The sequence below is a fragment of the Suricata suricatta genome, chromosome 5 (genome assembly GCF_006229205.1).
Source record: "Suricata suricatta isolate VVHF042 chromosome 5, meerkat_22Aug2017_6uvM2_HiC, whole genome shotgun sequence".
In the NCBI taxonomy this organism is placed as follows: Eukaryota; Metazoa; Chordata; class Mammalia; order Carnivora; family Herpestidae; genus Suricata; species Suricata suricatta.
This window is the reverse complement of record NC_043704.1, coordinates 14,427,432-14,448,175: the sequence shown is the minus strand read 5'-3', so window position 1 is coordinate 14,448,175 and position 20,744 is coordinate 14,427,432. Positions and strand designations below refer to the sequence as shown.

The 20,744-nt window shown below is 50.4% G+C and overlaps 1 protein-coding gene across 1 annotated transcript in view; it reads left to right on the top strand.

Moving 5' to 3' along the window:
• The window catches only part of HUNK (hormonally up-regulated Neu-associated kinase), a gene marked incomplete at its 5' end in the record, with an annotated part of 111,717 nt that overhangs the window by 84,039 nt on the left and 6,934 nt on the right, over nucleotides 1–20,744 (top strand). Inside the window, 4 exons of the mRNA XM_029938667.1 lie at nucleotides 1,798–1,933; nucleotides 7,091–7,253; nucleotides 11,175–11,258; nucleotides 16,583–16,630. Coding sequence (XP_029794527.1) covers nucleotides 1,798–1,933; nucleotides 7,091–7,253; nucleotides 11,175–11,258; nucleotides 16,583–16,630 — 431 coding nt within the window. The remainder of the gene's footprint in view (nucleotides 1–1,797; nucleotides 1,934–7,090; nucleotides 7,254–11,174; nucleotides 11,259–16,582; nucleotides 16,631–20,744) is intronic.

Here is a 20,744-nt window from a genome sequence, read left to right as displayed (position 1 = left end):
AAATTTGGGAATCAAGCACATTAGGAGTGTTTTCTGGAATCTGTTACTTGGTGTGTTGGAAATTGGATATCATGTGCAAAGCTACATAAAAGAATATTATTAAAAATTATTTTTAATGTTTTTTTTTTTTTGAGAGAGACAGAGCACGAGCAGGTAGGGGCAGAGAGAGAGGGAAACAGAATCAGAAGCAGGCTCCAGGTTCTGAGCTGTCAGCACAGAGTCCCACATGGGTCTCGAACCTATGAGCTGCAAGATCATGACGTGAGCCAAAGTCAGACGCCTAAGCTACTGAGTCACCCAGGCGCCCCAAGAATATTGTTTATAGTGCCAAGATGATATGGCAGTGCTCTGTAAGATAAGGAGTACAGAATAAAAACAAAATCACAGTCCCACAACTCAAGAAAGATAGGCCATCTTCATTTGGAAGTAATCAGTCCCTGCCATTCTTTGTCCACGTGTGTTCATACATATTCTTGTGCTAGCAGTTTTGGAGCCTGTGACCTTCCTGTGCATTATTCAGATATTTTTTCCAGGTCGTGTAGTTGTCTCCATTATTATGATCATAAAGAATGGAAATACCTCCTTAGAGATGGACCAGCTTCCTACCCCTAATGCCTGGCTGGACCTCAGGTGCTTTGTAATGTTCATTTAATGGAAGGAGACCCAGGGCATTTGAAAAAATCACTTTGGCTTTTGTGTGAGATGGAGGGGAAGGGGTTGTAGAGATCTTCTAGGTTGTCAGTTGCTTCTCTTCCTCTTTCCTTACATACCGTGCTCAGCCTAACTACTGTGACCACAGCAAAGTTGAGTAGGCTGCCAAATAAAAACAACACAATATTGGCAGCACAGTGTGCCTAAGCAGCCCCTCATTTTGAGGGAATGCACAAAAGGAAAGAGTCCATCAAGTAGATGTGATTTTATAGTGTGACCCTTACTGGAACTTTGTACACAAACTAGGGATTTAAAATTTGTGTTACAGGGGTTCCTGGGAGGCTCAGTTGGTTAAGGGTCTGACTTCCGCTCATGAGTTCAAGCCCCGCATCGGCTCTACAGCTCAGAGCCTGGAACCTACTTTGGATTCTGGGTCTCCCTCTCTCTCTCTGCCCCTCCTCTCACTCTTGCCTCTCCTTCAAGACTAAATACACAGTAAACAAAATTAAAAAAAAAATTAAGTTGCAGAGTTTCCTTACACCATAACCCACACTGGACCTCTGATTGGCCAAACTACCCAGGTGGGGGCTATAGCCGGTCTGGGTGCTTTGTGGTCTGTTCAGGGTCTGGGGACTAAGTAGACGGCAAAATGCAAAATGGCTATAAAAGAAAGGGCCAGAAAGAGAGCAGGACCTCCCTGGGCCTCAGGAGACTCTGTGTGTCACATGGTGAGGGGCAGGTCAGAATTTGAATGCCTTTGCTCTCTGGCTCCTTTCTGAGAACTCAAAAACCCACCCTGAGGACAAGCGTTGTCACTTTACTTTCTTTCATCCCTGTATTACAAGCCTGCAAATAGCACATCGCTCTGGCTCATCTTTAGAGATGGACCGCGAGCTAAGACCACAGGCCATGACGGGAAGTGCAGGGCATGGGGAGGGACCCAAATTGGTTCTTGCTTTACTGTGTGCCCATTGTATTCATTGGACAGACACCTTAAACTCTCTAGACTTGAGGCACCCGGAGATCCAGGGACAAGGTGAAGGTTGGCAATGACTCAGGAGCGGTGGTGGGGCACCTGCCTTGAGTCTCTGTGGCCTCTGCCTTCTGCCTGTAACGTGCGTGCATGTTTGCCAAATGTCTTCACAGGTGCCATCAACTTCCTGCGCTCTCTCCTCGAACCGGACCCTGTGAAGAGGCCCAATATTCAGCAAGCGCTGGCAAATCGCTGGCTTAATGAGAATTATACGGGCAAAGTGCCATGTAATGTCACCTATCCCAACAGGTAATCCGGTGCCCACAGACGGGTTCCTTCCTGGGCCAGATGAGGCCGCTTTCTGAGCCCTGAATACTTCTGGACCAGGAGCCATACACGACTCAAGGGAAAGCCGTGCCCTCTTGGCGGCCCTTTCCCCCCTCCACGCACAGGAGAAAGTGTAGACAGGTCATCCAATGTGGGTGTGCAGAGGGTGGGTGGAGGCTGCCATCCGCACCATATTCCCCTTGTCAGACTTGCCTACTTCTTCTGTCTTCAGAGTGCCACCTCTTTCTACTTCACACAAAGGGACCATTTAGGCTGGCTGTGGCCTGAGTGAGTGTGTGTGTCTGTGTCTGAGCGTGTCTGTGACTGTATCCGATTGTGGGTGTGCATATCTGTGTTTGTGAGTGTGTGTGTCTGTGAGTGTGTATGGTTGTGTTTGTGTGTGAGATCTGCTCGTGAGCCCTCCGGCCTGTAGAGTCCAGTGGGACCGCCCCCTCCCCTTCCACACCACCCCTTGGCTCCTCCTCGGCCACCTCTCTGCTCTGATGTTTATTTCAGCCCCAGAGTCCCTTGCCTTAGAATGTTAGTGGGACATAAAGGCAATAGAAGGAGCCAGTGGCTCCAGGCCATGTTTCCCTGTGACTTCCTGTGAAGGCCACACCGTAGGGAGGGCAGGAGGGCAGGCTGGAGGGCAGGGATCCGCAGCATGGAAATGCCGAGGGGCACCTCGTGATGGCCCACACATCTCCGTCATGGCTGTACTGACTCTAGATTTGAAAACAAGCGGAAGGTATTTCCTTGTACTTTCTTCCTACTCATTTGACGTATTGTCAATGACCCAAGTGATGGAATGAGAACCCTCACTTGGTTCCTTTAGAGCAAACATGAACACTGAGTGGGTCCTTCCAGGACTGGGACCCACACTCCACGTCCCAAGCCTGCTCCCTCGAGGCTGAAGCTCAGATGAGGACCAAAAGACCACCGAGGAAGGCGGACAGATATTTCCAAGATGCCTGGAAACATCCACCAAGCCTTAGGAGAGTTGTCACGCTGAGTTCTTTGAATAGGATGGGCAGACCGGGCTCTCTCTTGGGGAAAAAGTTCTAGAAGAACTTAAGAGGCCATGGGCGGAGTCTGTATCCATGCCACCTAGCCACATTTACACTCATGGCTGAGGTGGTTTTGCTCAGCTGCCATCTAGAATTCTAGCATTTGACTCGTGAGAGGTAATTTAAACAAAGTCTAGTTACTTAGGTTACCAAGGGGGCCTGGAAATACACTGCTCGTTTCCACCACTGGCTCCCCTTGGCCCGTTCCTGAAACAGACACTAGAAAGATGCTCTCCACGTGAGATGGAAAGCAAAGCCGAGGAGCCGTGCCTCATTACCAGTGCTCACGGAGGGTAGCGGCACACAGGTATGCCGTCCGCTGAAGGAGGGGGCTCCGGTGGCCGCCACAGGAGCCATTAAGCTAATGTGATCACTGCCTGAATGAGTATAATCAATCCACTAAACACGGCACAGTTGGAAGGAAGCGGCGGTGGTATTAGAAACACCGTCTTTCCCTCCTTGATGGGCGCGTCTTCATTCACAGCGAATCACTCTGTGGTGCCTCACTCTGTAGTTTTTCCGCAGGGTGTAGACAGTTGTGGATTACAACTCAGACCCAAGTATCACCTGCTGGATTTGCCAGATCTGTAACTTTTGCATTTGGACTTGGTCAGAAGCATAAGGCTGCACCTGAACTAGTTGGGTAGTTCAGGTAGTGGTTGAGACACAGGTCATGTGTATCAAGGAAAACAGCAGCTCCGTGTCTTCTGTTTATCTATGGCCCATTCCTCGTTTTGTACCAGAGGCAGATTAATGTTGGGTTTTTAAAGGGCTGGAACCAGAAATCTGAACTCTTAGGGGAGGTGCATGTTGTTTACAGTCATTATTTTGAAGAAGGTATAAGGCAAAACATGCGCTTTGGATAGTTTTTTTAAGGTCTTATTTTTTAATTATTTTTGAGAGAGAGCAAGCAGAGGAGGGGCAGAGAGTGGGACAGAGGATCATGCTGACGGCAGTGAGCCTGATGCGGGGTTTGAACTCACCAACTGTGAGATCATGACCTGAGCCAGAGTCAGACGCTCAACTGACTGAGCCACCCACGTGCCTGGTAGTTATTTTTCTGCTTTGACCGGCACAGAGATTAATGGAGTAAGAACATGTGATCGAGGAAAGGAATATTGGCTTTATTATAAAGTATATTTTACAGCTTCCCAACATACCTAGCCTCAGGTTTTATTATTATAGATGTGTTAAAAATATCTTACTTTTGGGAAATAGATAAAATAAAGGGCTTATGTTTTATATTACTCTTCTTAAAGCTTTTTGTTAAGTCATTTGGGCCTCCATGTTGATCTCCAAAAGGCAAGAGGAAATATCTTTCTTTCTTTATTTTTGAAAATTTTTTTTATTGAGACAGAGAGAAACAGAGCATGAGTATGGGGATGGGCAAAGAGAGAGGGAGACACAGAATTCAAAGCAGGCTCTAGGCTCTGAGCAGTCAGCACAGAGCCTGAAGCGGGGCTCGAACTCACGAACCATGAGATCAGAGCCGAAGTTGGATGCTTAACCAACTGAGCCACCCAGGTACCCCAAGAGGAAGATATCTTTAAAAGTATGCTTTTTATAAATATTCATGCCAGTCAGTCAGCAATTTTGCTGTGTGCCAGGCTAGCCTCCCTGTTCTGGGATCAGATATTTATGGAGGTGACCTTGGCTGCCTTTCTCCCTCTCCCTGCCGGGGCCTGGACAGTCTCCCACCCCTCCAGTTAGCTCTGCAGATGGGTGGGAGATAAAGGAGGTCATTGGTAACACAGGAAAGAATTGGGCCAAAGTGGTCCAACACGGAATTTAATGTGATGTTACTTGGAATTACACCTCGTGTTCTGGAAAGTTTGACTGACTAGTGACTGTATTGTCCCAACAGGGGGAGATGATAAAAATTAAATAACTGATATTGCAGAATACCCAACATACATGCCACTTATTGGACATGTTTGAAGTAGGGGCACCTGAGTGGCTCGGTCGGTTGAGCATCTGACTCTTGATTTCGGCTCAGGTCATGATCCCAGGGTCGTGAGATAGAGCCCCATCTGGGGCCCCACACTTAGACTGTGCATGCACACACGTTCTCTCTCTCTCTTTCTTTCTCTCTCTCTCTCAAACTAAAAAAAAATAGTACTCTCAATCAAGAGAGTCAGCAGTGTCTTTTGGAAGAGCTATATTTCTGAACACAGTGGATTTGAAGGGCAGAGAGGGAGTGCCTGCCCCCATTTATTGCCCCCCTTTTCACCTCCACCCTTCTTCTAGAGAGTTCTCCCTTCTCTGCTTGCTCCCAGTGGAGAGCAGGCTTCCAGGGTGCTTCTGGGTTGATTGGCCAGCATCTCCTTATGTAGTTCTAATCTGATTGGCCAGGGGCAAGACCATGAAGCTGTGGTCTGATTGGCCAAGGACAAGGCACAGGGCAGTCATCCTGTTGGCCAGGAGCAGGGCTGCTCCCACGAAGACATTGCTGGGTAGTTTCCAACAATGGAATCTTGTGCATTAATAAGTGCTTTGGCAAACTTGAAGTAATTGTATGATTTTTTTAACAAACGTTATTTTTTACCACTAGTTATTGCACTCCCCCATCCCCCTGCCTTCACCTCACCCCTGTTATCTAGAATTTGTGACTTTGTGGCCAACAGGGAGAGGAAGCAGATTTTGTGGTTCCTTGAGCCTGTTATGGCTGGCACTTACTCATATCTAGCGAGGGAGTGCTGTCACAGGTTACACGGATGGGGGGTGGAAGATGGTCAGCAGACCTAGGTCTGCCCTGGCTGCCCCTTTCACCTGGCTCGTGAACTTGGCAAGTCAGTCTCCTCTTCTGTGTCCCATTGTGGAGTTGTCCTGTGTGGTTTCTCAGGATGTTATGATCTGAGGTCCCATAAAAAAATGTCTTCAGACCCTTAGGGGTCAGGGGTGGGCTACAGAGCTCTCTGGCCAGATGTACTTGCCTTCTGCTCAGAGTGCCCCATTTGTATCTCTCTTAGGGATTTAGAAAGTTCTATTAGATGATGTACCCATTACCAACACACATAAACTCTGTGTTTCTCAGCCTGCTTTCCTGTCTCCATAGCCATTTGACATGTCTGTTTATTTGGGAGCATGTGAATGTAGAGGTTTAGCATCTAGACTCTGAGCTAGGCTGCCAAGGTTTGCATTGTGGGGCTGCTACGTCCTGCCTATGTGACCCAGGGCAAGTTCCTTCATAGCTGTGGGCCTCAGTTTCTTCCATTTGTAAAATGGGGGAAATAACAGTACCTATTCGTTGGATTATCATGAAGACTAAATGAATTTCTTTCCTATGTTTCCCATGGAATGTAGACTGCCTGAGATGGGGACTTGTTGAATGAGTCGATGAATGAATGCCTGGCATTCATTTCTTCCCAAGGAGTTTATCTTCATAATATTCCTGTGAAGAAGCTGTAATCTGTCCTCTGGGAGTACCCTACTTTACAACCGAGCCCTAAACTCCTATTTGTGAACGTGGGAGCTCCCACTGTTTCCTTAATCACAGTCTACACTGCCTCCTTTCCTAACCCAGCATACACCCAACTCAAGTGTGGGCTCCCCCCGTGTCCAAGAAGTACATTTTTAGAAAACAATGCCAGATTGTAAACTAATATGAAGACACTTGGGGGAAAATTTAATATAATCCAGGTATTAGAGAATACTAAAAAATTATTAAAATTTTGTTGGGTGTGTGGATGGTATTGTGATTCTGCAGGAGATGTCCTTGGATCATAAAGGTGTACCCTGGGGTGTTTAGGAATGAAGCGTCATGATGTGTGTGTTTCAAAATATTTGAGCAATAAGTAAAGAAATAAATGAAGAAAATATGGCGAAGTGTTAACTGCAGTGTATTCTGGTGTTGGGTACACACAAGGTATATATACTATTCCCTCTACTTTTCTGTGTGAAATTCTTCATCACAGAAAGTCCAGCGACAGAATGAATGGGTAGGATTGTTCCCAAAGGCCTGGGGTGGGGAGGGGACTGTGCTCTGCGCCGCCATGTTTGTGGTCCCACTGAGGCGGATCCGGAGCCTCTCGGTGGCGGTGGAGAGGTGACGGGTTCTCTCTCTGCTGCGCAGGATTTCCCTGGAGGACCTGAGCCCGAGTGTGGTGCTTCACATGACGGAGAAGCTGGGCTACAAGAACAGTGACGTGATCAACACTGTGCTCTCCAACCGCGCCTGCCACATCCTCGCCATCTACTTCCTCTTAAACAAGAAACTCGAGCGCTACTTGTCAGGGGTGAGTGGGACCGAGAGGCGGTTTTCTCCGCTCTCCGTGGAAAAGGGGCTCTTCTTACGCCCAGTGTTTCTCAGTTGCCGACACTTGATCTCAGCTGTTAATGTGAACTCATGGGAGGCTGAGTTTCTGAACGTGGGATAAAATAGTAGCCAAACCTGCTTCTCAGGTAGCTCAGCTCTTTTTATCTGAGCTGTTTTTCCAAGTATCCTCCCCCAGAGTTAAGCCCCGGGCAGCACTGTGAGAGTCAAGCCTCTTTTCCCTTCGGCTTCTCTGTGGCCGTTTCTGTCTACAGCTCCTTGGGCTCCCATGTTAAAGACCTTAGGGGGTTCTGTGGTCGTAAAAGTTGGGGAGCAGTGCCTCTCAGGCATTGATCTCAAAAGCATGAATGATGAGGAAGGCATTTTTTATAGTTACTTCTCCAGAAGGTGAAAAATGAAATTGAGCTTTATTGGCTTGACCCTGGTGCCTTCAGTCCAGGCGACAGTGGACGGGTGTCCTGTGCCCCGTGGGAGGCGCAGGGGGAGTCTCGCACCCTAGGGTGGGGTGGGTGGCGTACCCCATGCGCTGGTCGCCTTTGGTCTTCCGTCACAAGAGTTCATATGCGCCTGTCCCCATACGACAGTGTCTACTTTTGACTTAATCCTCTCTCCCCATTTACGAATAATTCTGCAAAGAAAATTGGATGAACGGCACTGTGGTTCTGCATAGCCCTCCCGTTTCTCCTACTCAGAACAGAGGAGACAGACCAGTTCCGAAGGGAGGTCAGCATGTTAGTGAAATTGGGAATTGTCCGGAAGCCCCTGGGAAATTTGATTTCGGATCCACGGTCATGAAGGGTGACCGTGCGCTTTGAGATCTGATGGTTTGGGGCTGTCACGTTAGGAAGACATTCAGAAAATGGAACAACTGCTATAGCTTTCTCAGTGTTCTTTAAAGTCAGGTGAGAGCCAACTGGCATCTCACAAAATTCCCCTAAACAATAGGCTTAGAAACCCTTTGTGAAGTTTCTGTACTTTAGAGCTAAAAATGAAAATCCGTCTACAGTTGACCACACAATGAGGCCCAGAAGACGAGCCGGTCAGAGTGTGTCTCTTTAGCAAATAGATCTGAATGGATGGAGTGGCTCATCGGGAGGTTTGTTGAACAGTTGGTTGAAAGGGCAGATGTTTCTATGCTGACTCAGCTTCGGGAATTTGCTAGATTTTGCTCCATGAGGAAATTATCCACAGAAGTACCTTTTGGGTGAGCCACCAAAGGAAAAATGTACCCAAGAAGAAGCATTCTCAACAGTGAAAGGCTTTTAAGAATACCCACCATGTTTTATTGGGGGTGGGGGTGGGGTGGGGAATACATGACCCGTGTCAGCAGTGCTGGGATGACACTTCCAATGGGGACGAATCTGCAGCTTTGAGACTGGATGTTAGCGATGGGGGCACGGTCACAGGAGAGCTACTGCAGGAGAGAAGTTGAGGCCAAAAAGACAGGATCTTTGACACAGTATATTTTTTATATCATTTTATTATGAGGAGGGATTAAGAAAATCTCTTGCGCTGTGCCCAGGTTCTGTTCCCCAGTGATGATGTACTTAAAAGAAAATTGGACTTGAAGCTGCTTCTCATTTCCCTTTTATAAAAACACCACATACCCTCTATTTCTTTCTTATCCTTTTAAATTCCTATTTGGTTATGTTTTATAATGTACATGATTTATTAGTACAGAGGTACATGCTTATAACTTATAAATAAATATGCGTATATTGTAGGTGCCTTCCTATACCTTTTCCACTCATTTGGGTTCAAGGTCACACCATTTGGGGACCACTGTGGTAGAAGACAGTAGTTAAGAATTTAAATAGCTATCTTGGGGCGCCTGGGTGGCTCAGCCGGTTAGACGTCCGACCTCGGCTCAAGTCGCGACCTCATGGTCTGTGGGTTTGAGCCCCGCATCGGACTCTGTGCTGACAGCTCAGAGCCTGGAGCCTGCTGGGGATTCTGTGTCTCCCTCTCTCTCTGCCCCTCCCCTGCTCATGCTCTGTTTCTCTCTGTTTCAATAATAAATAAACATTAAAAAATTAAAAAAAAAAGAATTTAAATAGCTGTCAACTGGGAAGAAGAAAGAATTCACACACTGAGTTTTTCAAATAATGACTGTTACTCAAAAATTAGTTTTTAAAAAGTGCCTCCATAAAACTGACTATAAAATTCACAATTTCATGTTTAAAGGATAAATTACTACTCTCCTAAGCAAGGTAGCCGATTCAAACATTCTTTTGGCAGAACATCTTCTGATTGATAAGATGCGGGGTCTTTAGGGGCTTTTTGTTTTGTTTTGTTTGTTTTGTTTTTTAAAAATTTTGTTTTTAAGTGATCTCTCCAGCCGACCGGGCCCGAACTCACAACCACGGGATCAAGAGCCATGAATTCCACCAACTGAGCCAGCCAGGCGCCCCAAGGGACTTTAGTTTTTAAAATATTTTCCTTCTTGGGATGCCTGGGTGGCTCAGTTGGTTGAGTGTCCGACTTCAGTTCAGGTCATGATCTCACAGCTCATGGGTTCGAGCCCCGCATCGGGCTCTGTGCCGACAGCTCAGAGCCTGGAGCCTGCTTTGGATTCTATGTTCCCCTTTCTCTCTGCCCCTCCTCTCCGGCCCCCACCCACACACTGTCTCTCTCAAAAATAAATAAGAATAAAACTTGTTTTAAATACTTTCTTTCCTCTGCCCTACCTCCACATCTACAGATATGATCACTGGCTATTCACACTCTTTCTGAACAATCACTGAAGCTCTTAGGCTGTATCTTAATTTATATTTGTTTCTTGCCATCTGCTGGTTTCTGTCCCCCCACCCCCACCACTGCCCGGCCCAGGCATCGGCAGCAAGGCTGCATGGCAAGTGTTGCAAAGCTGAGCACGGCTTTGTCTACTGAGACTGTTCCCCAGAAACTCAGCTCATGTAGTTAGGGCGGGAGAAGGTTATTTTATTGCGTCTGTTTCTCACTTAACCCTTACAGCCTAGGACACACCTGGTCTTGAGAACCAGGGTCTGGGTGAGTGGCTGCTTTTAACTAGAGTGAATTAGTCCCCGCAGACAGCTACAGCTGGTCCGCTCCGTAATTTCCACACGTGGCTAATTTAATTGCACCGTGCGCGCAGTCCCGACTATTAATCTCATCAACCAATGACTAACAACCCATGTATAATCCTCAGACCGAAACTAGTGAACTTATTAAGCAAAAGACATACCTTAACTGTTGGGCAGCTATCTCTTTCTCTCTTGGTTCGTATTTTCTCTTTCTAAATCCACGAAGCAGGGATTCTGTGTTGGAGAGCCTGTAGGTGCGTTCTGTGGATATTTGTCAGTTGGTAAATTAATTAGTCATTTAATTCACGTGGCTCCACACAGGACTGCACCAGTCATGCCCCTCATCATCTGGATACAGCTTTCTGTCATCTGTAAGCTGTATTGTGAATTGCTGTGGCTCACTGGGCAGGGGCGGGTGGGCAGGGATCAGGGCTGTTTCTCAATAAGCACAATCTGTGTCCTGTTCGGGAGATCAATAAAATAAGTAATTCTTTTTAGCTCACATATCGGGTTTCCGCTTTCACATCTTTGAGTAGTCTTCATTGTACAGATGGAATTGCTGAGGCCAGCAAGGAGCAGTGGCGCGCCCAGGGTCACCTGGCCCTGGCCTGGCAAAGCCAGAACAGAAGTAGGTTGTCCGACTCTGGGTCCGGGGCGCTCCCCTCGCTGCATCCCGCCATCCCCCGGAGAGGCCGTGCATTGCAAGGAACTGGCTTGCCAACCACATTCAGCACTTTCCCAGCCAAGTGCTGGTTTAAAAATTAATGACTGTTTAATGGACATTTCTGTTTCCTGTGAGTTAAGCCGTGCTTTCCCCCGACCCCTTTCTCTTCTGATAGAAATCTGACATCCAGGACAGCATATGCTACAAGACCCAGCTCTACCAGATAGAGAAGTGCAGGCCCGGCAAGGAGCCTTATGAGGTGAGTGACACCCCCCCCTTCCCTCGCAAAGCAAAATCCGGGATCGCTTAGGAAGAGTGGGTTTCCATTTTGAGAGCAACGTGGACAGGAGACCAGTTATTGTGGGACATAAAAGCAGCAAAAGACAAATACGTAACTGGGTCTCCAAAGCAATGGTTTACAGCCGAGCCACTGACTCTCAGTTGTTACGCTGTGGTTCTTAGCTGTGGCCGCACATTAGAATTACTGGGGGTGGGGTGCCTGGGTGGCTCAGCCTGTTAAGCATCTGACTTCAGCTTGGGTCACGATCTCATGGTTCGCTGGTTCGAGCCCCACGTCCGGCTCTGTACTGACAGCTTGGAGCCTGGATTCTGCGTTGGATTCTGTCTCCCTCTCTCTCTCTCTGTCCCTCCCTACTCACACTGTCTCTCTCAAAAATAAATAAACATTAAAAACATGTAAACATCTGGATGCCCAGACTGCACCTCACACCAATTCTACTGACTCTCATGGGGCAGGAATGGGACAGTGGGAAGGTGTTAGTGTTTTGTAAAGCTCCCTGGCCGATTCCGCTGAGGGCCGAAGGTTGGAAACCACGGTCCATTCTTCAAAAGGTAAAAACGAGATGCTTAGAAATACACATGAATGTAGCTCTTGGCATCAGAAAGAGGCAGTAAAATGAGGGACTGGAAAAAGCTTTGGATGAAAGCAAGTATTTCTAGGCATCCTAAGGCAACTTGATGCTAGCTCGTGCATACCAGAGAGAAAATACCAAAATCCTTTGATTTCAGAGTAAAAAGTAGTATCATATACCAAGTGGTATGTATTTAGACCCCAAATATGTGCTTGGGAAGAGACTGTGTGCCTGGGAATCTGGGTCCAGGGCCAGGGGCCCAAGGTGAGTGTGTCCCCCTTTCCCTCCACCTCCCAGGACTCTTCATTCAATGCTTTGTCAAATGCGACTCCTCTGTCTGCTCAGCGATTTTCCTGGGAACCGCTTGATTCCCCTCTGGAGCCTCCGCTCTGTACCCCAGCAGTGTTTTCACTTGAAGACGAATCAAAAGGGGAGCCTGTGGCGGTGCCCTACAGGAGGCCTATGGACCTGCCCACTTCTTTCTTCCCTTCTCTGACTCGGTTTCCATCCTGATTGTACAGGCTCGGCCTGTCACTTAAGCAGGGATGTTTTCCTGGGTTTTTCTTTTCTTTTTTTTTTTTAAGTTTATTTATTTTGAGAGAGCGAGAGAAAGCACAAGTAGGGGAGGGGCAGAGAGAGGGAGAGAGAGAATCCCAAGCAGACTCTATGCTGTCAGCAGAGAGCCTGATGTGGGGCTCGAACTCAGGAACCACGAGATCATGACCTGAGCTGAAATCAAGAGTCGGATGCTCTAATTGACTGAGCCACCCAGGGGGCCCCCTGTTTCTTGAGTGAAGGCTGCAGCGAGGTGGTGGCTAGTGACTGAGCGCTGCACCAGGCTCCTTGGCAGTGACAGTGAGCACGTGGGACACGGCCCGGACCAGCCCAGGGACACAGGTGCCAAGAGAGCTGACCTGTCAGGCACCATGTGTAAATGTGACAGGGGTCCAGGGAAGGCCACCCCTGAGCGTTGAGGCCAGGGGAGATTGGTGCGGCTGTCCATCTAGACACAGCCTAGGGGACCACGTGACGGAAGGAGGTGGAGACGAGGAGGCACCGATGGTGAAGAAACCAGCCAGGTTGACAGGGGCAGCCAGGGAGTGTGCTGGAGACCCTGGGGGTGGCGGCGCCAGGGAGACCATGGAAGACCAAGTATAAAGTTGTCAGCGGTATTGGCTGAGCACTTAGTTGTCCTGGGGCCTTACAGAGACCAGCTGGGCACAAGTGGGAAAGGCAGAGAGAAGGCATGGGTTTCCAAAGAGGAAGAGCAGGGGAGGTGAAGACAGTGAGCGTAGACCTCCCTGCCGGGGCCGTTGGCCTCCCCTTGAAGGATGCTGGGGTTGGGGAGGAGGGAGGGTGGGGGACGTGGGAGGAAATCCCAGGATGGCTGGGGCGGGGCTTGGCCTTGACCCCAGCCCGGAGGGCTCCTTCCTATGAGACAGGCTCCAGCATCAGCAGGATGAGACGCTTTTGCGGGGCGGGTCGCGGTTGGCTTTCAGGCCAAGGGCAGGAGGGCGGAGGTGCTGTAGGGGCCGCACTGCCCTGAGCTCCGGAGCCCTCAGGCCAATTGCTTAGTAAACTCACTCTTGCTTGAGGGAAGGTGTCTCCGATCCAGCCTGCCTGGAGCCCGGTGTCTATCTCCAAACCGCAGCCCCGCCCAGTACAGGGCAGGAACTCAGGAAGTACTTTTTCTCACCCCCAGAGCCAGGCCGGCCCCAAGTTCTGCCAGTTTGACTCCTCAACCCCTCGAATCCCCTCTGCCGCCTCAGCCTCTCTCTCCTCCCTCCCTGTCTCGGCCACCATTGCTTCTGCCCCTCGCCCGGAAGTGACCCCCAGCCCTAACTGGTCTACCCCCTTCTCTGCCCATCAGCCAGAGCTGAGCAGTCCACACTCAGACGGGACCACGTCACTTCCCTGCTCCAATCAGCAGATGTTTACTGAGCGCCTGCTGCATGCCAGGCATGGCTCCTTAACCTGGAAGGCACCGTCAGTGACATGGCCACCGCGTCACACATTAGACTGTGGTCTGCTGGCCTCTCTGGCCTTGTTGCCCGGCCCACACGTGCAACCCTGCTTCTGGCTCTGAGCTAGATCCTGCGGGCCCTCACACTTCTGTGCTCTCTTGGCTCCCAGTGCCATGCACACCCTGCCCTCTCTTCCAGAGTGTTCCCCTCACCTCTCTTTGCTGATTGCTGTCTTATGTCTTCAGATTCCAAGGCGGAGTCATTTCATCCCAGACCCCTGCCATTTTCTGACCTTTGCCATCTGATCACATCTCTCCAGCACAGACTGGAGAGTCCCCCCCACCTCACTGCCCCCCGCCGCCATTCTGCATCCTGGCATTTGCTAAATCAACAAAGGAAAGAATCAAGTGGCCCTTTACCAGGGTCTCAGGTAGAATTGGATCCCCAAGGAGAGAAGGCGGGATGTCCCAGGAAGGACACAGAGCTTGACTGCAGCACTGGAAGGCCTGGGGCATAGTGTGCCTGTCCTGTCATCCTTACAGATGACCGTGCCCTCGGGCAGGGAGGGCCGGCTCATGGTCACGTGTTCTGAGGACTGTCCCCTCAGCTGGGGTGCAGAGGACGCAGAGTTCACGGTCAGGCTCCGGGACTGCACTCGACTCTTTAGGGCCTCAAGTAACAAAGCGACCAGATGCACCCAATGGTCCCGCCTGTGGGCCCTACTCGGCCTCTGCTCCATTTCGCCGACGCCCACATCCTTGGTTGCCCTCCAACCTTCCAACCTGATCCCCTCGCTTGTTTGTTTTGAAAGCATCGGTGATGGGAAAGGGGCCTTTTCTTTCACCCCGATTATTTTTCTCAGATGATTATCTCATTTGGCCTGAAAACACACGGCGAGCGTTTCAAACACTCGTTGAAATATTTAATGGGTTAGGGTTTAAATAGGAACACTAATGGGAAAGCATTTCAATTTTCTGTGATCCATTTGTTTCCTCTAAGCACAGTGATACTTGTGCTAATTGAATTCCAGGCTACGACTAGATTCTGCTGGAACCTAGAGAGTGGAATGGGGCCAGCTCGGAAGAGTGTTAGGAAGATCCGGGAGGGCCCAGCTCTTCGAGGGGAAGCCCACTCAGAGCGTCCACCGGCCTCTCTCCAGTCGGCTGGTCCAGGAGAAACTTCCGGCGGTGGATGGGGCTCAGGCCGGTCGCAGGCTGGCAGGGGAGTGGCTCGGGGCCGTGTCCCTGCACTGGGAGCGAGCGTGGCCTCTTCGCTGTTCTGAGTCCCAGTTCTCTCCTCTGAGACAAAGCAGCCAAATTAAGTTGCAAAAGCCTCCCCCTCGGGATTACAGTGCCGTTATTGTACAACTTTACCCCGTTCTCTACCTCCTCTGCTTGTAAAAGGTGGCAGGTTTGTCTGTAAAAGTGGGACACGTGTCTCGTCCAAGAGCACCTCCAGCACGGCCCCAGGGATGACGACTCCTAAAAAAAGGAGGCCCTTGAGGACTGCGAAGATGGAGGGGGGCAGTCATCATTTTTAAACTGGCTTCTTAAAGCCACCTAGAGCCAGAGGCCATTTTTGTTAAAATCTCTCAAAAAACAAAAGTTAATTTGTAGAGCGGTGGAAAATAGAGCAGGGAGGGCTTCTGCGTAGCGCAGGGCGACGCGGCTCGGAAGACAGCCGCGCAGAAAGTGCTGGAGGGACCGCGTCGGGGTGCCAGACGCTGGAACAAGGTGCCACCCACGGGGGTTTGGGGGTGGGGGAGCCTAAACAGCAGTGATTTCATGGACTCTCAGTTCTGGAGGCCGGATGTCCAAGATCAAGGTTGGTTCCCTCCATGGACTGAGGAAGAGAAGCTGTCCCCAACCTGTGCCCTGCCCCCTGGGTACTGCTCATTGCTGACATCTTTGGGCTTCGCTCCTCCGCTGATAGAAAGAAGTACACTTGACCTCTGCCTGTATCTTCCCGTGGCCTTGTCTGTGTGTGCGCCTCTGTGCCCAGTTTCCCCTTTTAGGAGAACCCCAGACCTGCTGCACTGGGGCTGGGTTACCTCTAAAGGCAATACCAACAGGCCCCCTCCCCAAAGGCAAAGAGAAGGAGCTTTCCACCTTCTCTCCCCCAAACCATCAAAAGGGACACGATAGACCTGTCCTGACCCCATCTTCAAAGAAGCTCACATTCTGAGCTCCTGGTTAGGAGTCCCGACGTACCAGTTTGGGGCGGGGGGTGGGGAAACAATCCCATCCATAAGAGGGCCAGTAAGCTAGAAGGTAAAATACTAAAATGTTCTCTTTGTGTCTTATTTCACATCTATGCAACGGGTAGAAATAGTTTGAAATCAGATTAGACAATCAGTGCTGTTGGAAATGAGAAGGCTACTAAGTTCCCTGTGGGGACTGGGAAGGGTTCTGGCGGGGCCGGTTGGGTTCTGCATCTTGGTCAGGGTGCAGCACTCAGGCACGGCTTTGCTCTTGGAGAGGATGCATTGATCAAGCGGCTCACTCCATGGAGACTCCTCCCTTACTGTGCCTTAGACTTTAATAAAAAACTCACCCAGAAAATCTATGCAATGCATAAATTAGGACATTTGCTGCTGGCTTGAGTGATGGTTTAGGAGTCTGGTTTCTGGTCTCTAAACACCGAAATGGTAATTCTCAAACCCAGAGCTGCAAGTGGTAGGGGAGAGAGGTCAGGGAATAAACAGCAGGTACAGCTTCTCAAATTGTTGAAAATGTTGCTTTTCACAGGCCTCCTTGGACACCTGGACAAGAGACCTTGAATTCCATGCTGTGCAGGTAAGAACTTGGGGTTTATGATGGATTAGTCTGAGTCCTTTAGAGAGACCCAACAGTGTTTGTGTGTGTGTGTGTGTGTGTGTGTGTGTGTGTGTGTGTGTGTGTGTGTATGATGCTTGGATACCCAGGTATGTTTCAGCTCAAATTCCAGGGCCTCCGGAAAGCAGAATTCCTTCTTCCTCAGGACACCTCAGACTTTTTCTCTTATGGCCTTCACCTGATTACACAAGGCCCACCAACATTGTGGGGGGTCATCTGGTTTACTCAAAGCCTACTGATTCAATCCCATGTTGGCACTTGAAATTAACCATCACATGTGACCCTGAGGGTCAGTGGACTCTGGATTCTACATTCCCCATCCTTGTCCTAAATTAAAACGCAGAATCTGATTGTGTGTGGGTTTATCAGAATCCCTTCAGATCAGACTGGTGCCTTCTGTATTTAGTTAATCATTTTTTATTGCGTCGCTGTGACTACACACTCAGCTATGCGTCCGTGTTTCTACCTCTACAAGAAGTGAGGTTGGCAACAGTCCAGAGCTTCCCAGCTCCGTGGCCTTATTTATGAACCAAGTCCTCTTTTTCTTAGCTGCATTGTGTTTTTCCTATGGCAAAATCTGGTCTCTGGCTTTTCCAAAGCAGCCAGCAAGAGAAATCTGGGCACCTGGGCCGCCGCGGGTGTTCATGACCCACACCTGGGTCTGACGCTCCAAACGGTCAGATGAGGTTAGTACATCCTCCAGGGGATGGCTGGCTCCCAAGAGGCCGTGCTGAGCTGGACTTGATAGTTACTCAAAGAAAACAGCTTCAGCTCACGCGCCGACCCCAGGCTTGTGGCTGCGGCTTCATGCTCTGTGGTCAGTTTCCGCTGCGTGAGCCACGGCAGCTTCCCTGGGCAGCAGCCCCTCCCGCAGCCTGGGCTGGTGCGGAGGTGTGGCTGTCTCTGTCCCCATTAAACAGCTGCGTTTGCCTTTCAGACCGTGACACAGAAGAGATGTGAGGTTCATGGTTATGCTTGAAGAGCAGGCTTTTGGTTGCAGACGGGGAAGCAATGCCCTTGAGGGTCAGCGAGCTGCCGATGGGCGCCCTGCTGCACCCACGGGAGCAGAGCCGGGGAGGCAGGGGGAGGGCTCTCGCCCTTTGGAATGCAGGAGGCTGGAGTCACAGGGACGAGCCCAAAGGGACCAGCCCTGGAGCTTAGATGTCAGAGGCCATGGGCCTGCAGACATCTCCCTCCAGAAGCCCGTGCATCACCACTGCTTGGCTTCTTCCTGTCTTCTCTCAAACAGTTGTGACACTGTAAGTCTTCAAGGGACAGTCCTTCGTGAGGCCACTTTTTTTTTAATGTTTATTTTTGAGAGAGACAGAGACAGAGTACGAGCAGGGGAGGGGCAGAGAGAGAGGGAGACCCAGAATCCGAGGCACACCCCAGGCTCTGAGCTGTCAGCACAGAGCCCCACGCGGAGCCCAAACTCACAAACTGAGAGATCATGACCTGAGCCAAAGTTGGAGGCTTAACCGGTTGAGCCACCTGGGTGCCCTGAGACCGTATTTTCAAAGTATCCAGTTTTTGGTAAAAGGCCATGCACAGGTGCAGTGGGTAGAAGGTGGTTTAAAGAGACTCGGAAGCTGTTTTGTGTGGGGCTGGCTTCCGGGGGGTGCCTCATGCGGCCCCCTCTCTGATCTGCCTTAGGGAGTTTGGGAGGCGGGGTCGGGGTGGGGAGCATGGGAGAATCGGAAGAAAGCCCAAGAGGCTGTGCAGGCATCTGGATTGCTGGGAGGGCAGCGCAGGAGTGGGTGTAGGGAGGTCGAAGGGGGGACATAGGAGTCTCTCTGAAGACCTGTTTCTGTTACATAAGGCGGTTTAGCATCCTGGGGCCTGGAAGATCTCTTGTGGAGAAAATAGGGCATGCAAATAAAAAGGTATAATCGGATGATGATGGGTTGCATTGGTCACCTGTGCCTGGAGGGCGCCGAGATTGGCTGGTTGTACAAACACCTGTCTGGCGTGGGCTGGTGACCCGTCCACACGGACTGACCCAGCCGAGTGTCCCCGACAGGGATCTCTTGGGTGGCGGATTCGTGGCATCCCCCTAAGAAACCGGTCACTATGAAGCCACCCGTGCTTTGGGGCTGGAGAAGGGTGTTCTGGGAGCTTTTGGGGAGAACACCCGGGTGCAAGGTCGTGGAATGAGGTTCAACAGGGTGGCTCCAGCAGGGCTGCTGAGGTCATTTCCCCATCCCTCCGCCCCCTCAGCGGGCTTTCTGTTTGGTACTATACTTTTGTCAGTTTCCGGAGAGATTTCTAGACCCAATCTTGAGCTCTTTCTACAGAGAATTCATGCCCTGTACCCCTCTCAGTGCTAATGAACTTTAGCTGCATGGTGATGCTGGTCCCCCAGAGACTTTGCATCTTGGTCCTTTGGCTTTTGAGAACCCAAGGAGAGTTGGGCAGGAGCCGAGATGTAGCCACGAAGTCCAAGGCCAAGCAGCTTCCTCTGAAGTGTACGGATCGCAGAGCAGCCCGAAGGAAGCTGTGGTCATCATTCTTTTTCTTTTTTGAATATTTATTTGAGAGAGAGAGATGGAGTGTGAGTGGGGGGAGGGACAGAGAGAGAATCATAGAATCGGAAGCAGGCTCCAGGCTGCAGGCTCCTCGAGCTGTCAGCACAGAGCCCGATGCAGGCCTTGAACTCATGAACTGCAAGATCATGACCTGAGCCGAAGTGGGACACTCAGCTGACTCAGCCACCCAGGCACCCCTATACTCATTGTTCTAGAAAACAATCCTGAAAAGGGTAGCAGGTGGGAATCTGCAATTTTGTCTTTTCTTCCAAATCCTGTTTTACGTGGTTTCAGAGACGCCCGTTTAGTTTCTTTTTTACTGTTTAAAGTGTAAACGCGTGAAACTGGTGATTTTTCTCATTAGAACAGAGGTAGGAAGAACAGCACAAGAGGAGGAAATTTTGCCAGACTTTTCGGGACAGACCTGTCATGTCCCCCTCGATGCTTGGGGCCCAGGGGGAGTGTGACAGCTCGTTCCCCTTTGCCTTAGAGAAGGGGGCTGTTGGCTGCTCACAGGAAGGAGAGGGAAGGGGTGACCCAGATGGGCTAGAGCAGGTGACCTTTCCCATTAGCATCTTGCATAATGCTTGGGGCTCCAGCCTCCTCCCAAGAATCCCGGATGCCCAGTGGAGCTCTGGGACTGTGTACGACCTGGTCCCTGTCCCTCGCCAGCCCGCCAGCCCGCGTGTCTGCCTTTCTCTCTGCCCCGAACTCGCCCTGCCCCAGGCTTCCAGAGGGCGTGAGTTTTCACTCCGCTCCCGGATGCATTATTCAGCCGCTTCTGGCTGTCCCCTGGTCCATGACAGGGGGTGACAGCTGTGCTTCATCGCGGGTCCTGCTCTCCGTGCAGCACCTTGTACTTGACGTCCCGTAAAAGGCTAGCGGTGGTTCTTCGGATGCTGGGGAGGGTGTCTGTGATGCTTCACCCCTCCTCTCTTCCCTCCTCAGCCCTCCACTGGGCACAGCCACGGCCCCGGCAGCCCGGGCGCTGGGACCCTCACGGTGACCCTCAGGAGAGGCGTGACACCTCCACTTCCCATTCCTCCCCTGCCATTTTCTCCCACCCGCCCCCTGGGCATCATGAACCCCAATCCGTACAGGCTTTTTTTTAAATGTTTATTTTTGAGAGAGAGTGTGAACAGGGGAGGGGCAGAGAGAGAGGGAGACACAGAATCCGAAGCAGGCTCCAGGCTCTGAGCTGTCAGCACAGAGCCCGATGCGGGGCTCAAGCTCACGCACTGCTGTATCATGACCTGAGCCGATGCCGGCAGCTTAACTGACGGAGCCGCCCTTGTTCAGGCTTTGAAAGTCCTCACTGGAAAAGGGCTGTGTGAGCCCAGGGAGAGAAGCTTTTCAACAACATCCACAAGGAAAGGAGAAGCTCTCTTGAATTGCAAATGCTCTTCTTGGTTAAGGCAAAAAACTGTGCAACCCAGTGGTGAGGTCAGGGATGCGGTTGAATCTGTTTAACAGTGAACATCAAATAGTCTTTAGGGCTAGGGAAGAAACTTCTCTGTGGTTTTCCCCTTCCGAGAAGCTGGAACTCAATT